We start from the raw sequence: 4,987 nt of genomic DNA, 5'->3' as shown, positions 1-4,987 counted from the left end.
TTAAAGAGTTTCAGGTCCAACATAAATGTGTTTCAGCTTTTATGGCTTTTAAATAGGTTAAAATAAGAATTCAATTGCTTTCAAGATATCACAGCCTTTTATATTGCAAAATTCTCTAGAGATACACTCAGAAATGGATCTAAAAACATTTCCTTGTAGGGTGTGAAGATTTAATATGAAGAAGGCATCCCTAAAGGAGTCACTCAAAAAAAAGTCGGAAGGACACTGAGGAAGCAGGGCCTATGCACATCTCCTGTTTCAATGTTCAGAACACCATGAACTTTTGACTTTTGTCGACTGCCACTGGACCAGCTCCTGGAACACATCTTCCTACTGGGGACTGAAATGAAGATAATGTAATGCCTGTTAGCCGAAGAGCCAATCAGGTATTGGATAGTCAGTTCAAACTCTGCCAGCACCAATCATAATTCTTTCAAAACAACTTATGTAACCTTGTATTTTTTGCCTTTATAAGCCTGCACTCCTTGCTAGCAATTTGGAGCACACTTCGGGTTTTGACTCTGTGTCTCCCAGAGTGCAATGCCCAAGACCCCCAGTACATGCTTTTACTTGTTTTATAGTCTTGCGCTCTTGACTGTGAAGAGGAAAATGCACATCTGGGAATTGTAACATTTCACACTGCGGCTGTGCTGAGTGGGGTCCTGTGCCAGGCTGGAGAGCTGGGTTCCCACTTCTCTGGGGTGGGGACGGGGCGGTTTGCTGACCTCAAGCCCCAGAGGTGCGGACGGGGAGAGAGGTCGGGGCCTCTCGCTGTGAAAGGTCACAGGTCAAAGCCCACCAACCCGGCCCAGCTCGCAATGACGTCACTGTTGAGGATCTTTGTTCTTAAACAAAAGGCCCATCTAGGCCCTGACCTTGCCCCTAGTCCAACCCTTGACCCTAGGGTTCACTAACCCCTTCGGTCTGTCCCCTCCGCTCCAAGCTCCCAACAAGGGGAGCTCCATGGGTAAACTGAGTCAGGACTTCACGGTCCAGGAGGAAGACGCAGGCGGCGGGTGGTCTACCGCTAGGAGAGGATTCTGAGCCGAGCGCAGCCAGTAAGCCACGTGGGTCCGAACGGCTTGTCACTCAGGACGCAGGGGCAGGGTCTGGGAGGATTGTCCAATCAGGGGCTGCAGGGGCGGTGCCGAGGCGCGGAAGCCCAGTCGGTGGTTAACCGCAAGCCCCGGCTCCGGGGGCGGTGCCCGGAAGATGAGCCAATCAGGCGCAGGGGCCCGGAGTGCCGTCCAATCAGAGCGCAGGGCCCGGAACGCCGTCCAATCAGGTCGGGGGAGGGCGCGCTCCAGTCGCGTGTCCATCGCTCCCCTGCTGCCCCGGCGCCCGTGCGCACCTGCCCCGCGCGGCCGCTACTGGTCCAGTCCTCCACGGTCTCAGCGGCCCGGGTCGCACAGCCCCGGGCTGGACGCAGGGAGAGCCCCGAGCGGGGCCGCGAGATGGTGAGTGCGCGGGTTCGGCCAGAGCCCGGAGAGGCCGCTTCGAACCGGCCGGAACCGGCTGGAGGTGGCCCTGGCCCGGGCGGCCCCGCCCCTGGGGGTCCCGACCCGAGTCTGTGCCCTCGGCCGGGGGTGGGGTCGCAGCGCCCTGCCCCTCCCCCTGTTCCCGGTCCAGAGCCGTGTCCTCCCCTGGGTGGGGGTTCGAGGGAGGGTGGGAGGACCCCAGCGCAGACGGTCAAGGGCTCGGGGCAAGAAGGGGGCGGTTGAGGTGGCCCCCCCGACCTGACAGACAATATCGAATCCGTGCTTGGTTAAGGACACTTTGTTCCTACTAAAAAACACAATTCAGCTGAGTAATGGGCTTTATTCAGTGATTCAGGAATCGGGCAGCTTGCCATTTCGCGGAAAGAAAGGAGCTCGGCAGAGCTGCGCAAAATGAAAGACTTTTACAGGCACCAGGAGTGGGAGCAGGAAGTTCGAACGGAGAAATAGTGGATGCGTCGTGGCAGGTCACCTTTCCGGGATGGCAGGGGTCTAGGAGCCGGACGAGCTCGCTGCCGCTGACCGGCTCATTCCTGATGGACGGGTTTAAGATTCCATTGCTGGGAGAGGCCGAAACTACAATTAAGTTAACTCTTGGTTTGGTGACAAGGAGCTGAGTAGGAGGGACTCCATTTTGGGTCTGTTGTCTTGTTTTTAACGTTCCAAAGATTGCTCCAGGAGAGACGAGTCTCAGAGACCCTCCAGCACCTCCAGTCAGCAGAAACGGGGCTTTTCGTTAAGAGGAGCGGTGGCAGAAAGGTGCTTTGAGAGGAGTGGCCTCCCTGTGCTCAGAGCTTCGTTTGCTCGGATGGGCAGTGGCTCGTTCGGCATCTCAGTACCTGTTCTGACCAGGTGGGGAGGGGGAGGCACAGTCCGGCCTGTGGGCAGGACAGTCGCCTGGGGAAAGTGTGGGCGGGAAAGGGACAGTGCCGGACAGTGGGTCACAGCAGTGTCGGATGAAACATGCGAATTCAGCGAGGAGAGGCTTGTATGGAGAAGGATGAGGGCAGAGGCTAGGGGGCAGGGGCCGTGCACTAGGGCAGGGGGGCTACATCAGTAGGGCCAGCACTGTGAGCGTAAGACCTGCAGGTGTCTCCAGCGTTGTGTAAAAGGGGTTTCTTCCAGAGAGGAGTAAGGAGGAGCAGGCATGACCAGGTGTGATGATGCCCCCGGGTTCCCCGAGGCCAGCCTGTCCCCAGGAGGCGCTGTGTGTGGCCCGGGCGGAGGGCAGGCCCACCACGTTCAGGGTCGGGAGGAAGGAGAGAAGCCAGACCAGCGTTGGGGCAGCAGGCATTCTGTGCCCGTGGGTCGGTGGGGACAAGCAGCTGAGCGAGTCGTGGATGAGGCACAGTGTGGCTTTGGGGGTCTGTGCCCGGCCCCGACGTGGGTGAACAGGGGACACTTCCCTGTGAGTCTTATTTTGGCGGAATAGGGAAGGGGCCGCTTTTGCAGCCTGTTTTCCAGACCCCAGCAGGGGAGGGGAGGGAGTTCCTTTCACCTCCAGGGATGTTTGCCCAGGAGCACAGGGCTCAGGTCGAGCCTGCCTGTCCCCTGGGGCAGCATTGTCCCGTCTAGCTCAGCACTGACAGCTCTCTCTTGGGCAGCCTCACATTCAGCAGGTGTAAAATGATGGAATGCTTTCTGCCTCCTTTCTTCCCCTTTAGCATGGAGGGTGGTCAGTGGGTCAGGTCTTGCTTTTCCTGCCGACTCGTGTTAGTCTGGGGCTTATCCAGAGAACGTCCAGTGGGGGAAAAGTGCCTCAGTCCAGAAAATGTCCTTCTGCATTAGGGTTTGGGGGTAAACTGCACGGAGTTCCACACCTTCATGCTGGGTGGGTGGAGGCATGGATTAAAGGATTCATCCAAATGCTAGTGAGCATTCATACAGCATCTGCGATTGGGACACTGTGATCCTGCCCCACTTCCGGTTTATTGCTCGTGGTCAGAGATACGTGGAAATTCTGTGAACTGAGATGTGATCAGTTCTGACTTGTGATTTGCTATCATGAGAGTAAAGTTAACAGGTACCTCTTTTGTGAAAAGGATAAACAGTGTCCATATATTGGAAACCATAAACGTGCCCAGGAACATCTCTTCTGACGTGATCCTTGAGCACAGGGCAGAAAGACGGATTCTGCACGTTGCCCTTCACACGCTAGGCTGGGGTTTTCGTCCCATTTAAATGACCCAGGGTGCTAGAAGCAGGTGCCTCGCCTGGGCTGAGGACCAGCCACACCTAAAGCTGGGCCTGGTGGGAGGGGAAGGAAGGGGCAGTGGGGTGTTGCTCCCCTGCGGGCGGTCTCCAGCCCCCAGGACCCCTGCAGAAGGAGCCCTTGATGCCCAGAGAAGCCGCAGAGCGTGGAACAGGAGAGGCACCTGCCCCTGGTGGGGCCAGCTGGGGCTGCCCTGGGCCTGTGCCCTGATGATGGGTTTGGCCTCGGCCATGGAGTTGGTGGAGTTAAGTGGGATTTGTGGAAACTGAGGACGTCTGTGAAGGTCAGACACAGGGAAGGCTCCTTGGGTTCAGGTGCCGTTGGAACGGCGATGAATGCGGAGCTTATAGGGGCCAGAACCTAGCTGTGAGGGTTTCCTCCCTGGTGAGAACTGGGGCCCTGGAGGAGGGGCCGTTTCCACTCTGAGGGGGAGGGCCCCCCGGGTGTGTGGAGCTGCAGGGTTCCTTTCGGGAGCTCAGGGTCCCCCCTCCTCCCCTGGCAGCGGCCACCCTGGGCTAGTGTCAGCAGGGAGAGCTTGGCCCCTATTGCGGGACCAGGCTTGATCCTCTGCCGTGGGGTTTTCTGTGTGTGTGGGTGCAGCCGGCGGCTGACCTGCGCTGGCTCCCACTTGAGGCTGCTCCCGTGTGTGTCCCGGACAGGCTCTTGCTGCCCGGTGAGTCCGGTGCGGGCGACAGTTACAGCTTTTGTCTTGGGCCGTATCTGCAGGACTAGGCGCTTTATATTCTCTCGTGTGAGTGTCCACCACTGTGCTGCCCCAAGGTGGCCAGTGTCCTGCCCCTTGCGGATGGAGCTTGATGGTGGTCCTCACCACCGTCCTCGTGTCACAGGACTTCGCCCTGTGGAAGGTACGGTCGGAGAATGTCGGCGCTGCCCCCCCCACCCCGTGCATGTCATTGCTGCCGTGTGGTTGCTCAGCCCTCGTGTGTCTCTCTCGGGCAGGTGTCTGCAGCTCGGGTCACCCAGTGAACTCCTCCATTCTGGGCCTTGAGGGGCGCGGGGTCCCCATGTTCATCCCTTGCTGTTGTCGGCACTGCTGCTGTCTCACAGGGTAAAGCCACCGTAAAAACTGGCACACTGGGGGACGTGCATATTGTAGATGTGGGGGACGTGAATTGACCCGCAGATGTGGGGGCAACGCGTGCGTCCCCCGCTCCGGCGCGGGGAGCTACCCGGCTTCATTTTGTCCGGCTCGGGTGCGGGACACGGGATCCGCTTGGGTCACACGTGGGTTTCTCGGATCCCCGCTGGGGTGGCGCAT

The 4,987-nt window shown here is 58.6% G+C and overlaps 1 protein-coding gene across 1 annotated transcript in view; it reads left to right on the top strand.

Annotated features, from left to right (window-relative positions):
- Positions 1–1,325: 1,325 nt before the first annotated feature.
- The window catches only part of LOC100473456 (zinc finger protein 77), a 20,306-nt gene continuing 16,644 nt past the window's right edge, over positions 1,326–4,987 (top strand). The window contains 1 exon segment of the mRNA XM_011230274.3: positions 1,326–1,457. Within this exon segment, the coding sequence (XP_011228576.3) occupies positions 1,455–1,457 (3 nt within the window). The 5' untranslated portion in view covers positions 1,326–1,454.

Source organism: Ailuropoda melanoleuca, chromosome 4, assembly GCF_002007445.2.
Source record: "Ailuropoda melanoleuca isolate Jingjing chromosome 4, ASM200744v2, whole genome shotgun sequence".
Taxonomy (NCBI): Eukaryota; Metazoa; Chordata; class Mammalia; order Carnivora; family Ursidae; genus Ailuropoda; species Ailuropoda melanoleuca.
The sequence above is the reverse complement of the archived record's forward strand: the minus strand, read 5'-3'. Positions and strand labels throughout refer to the sequence as shown.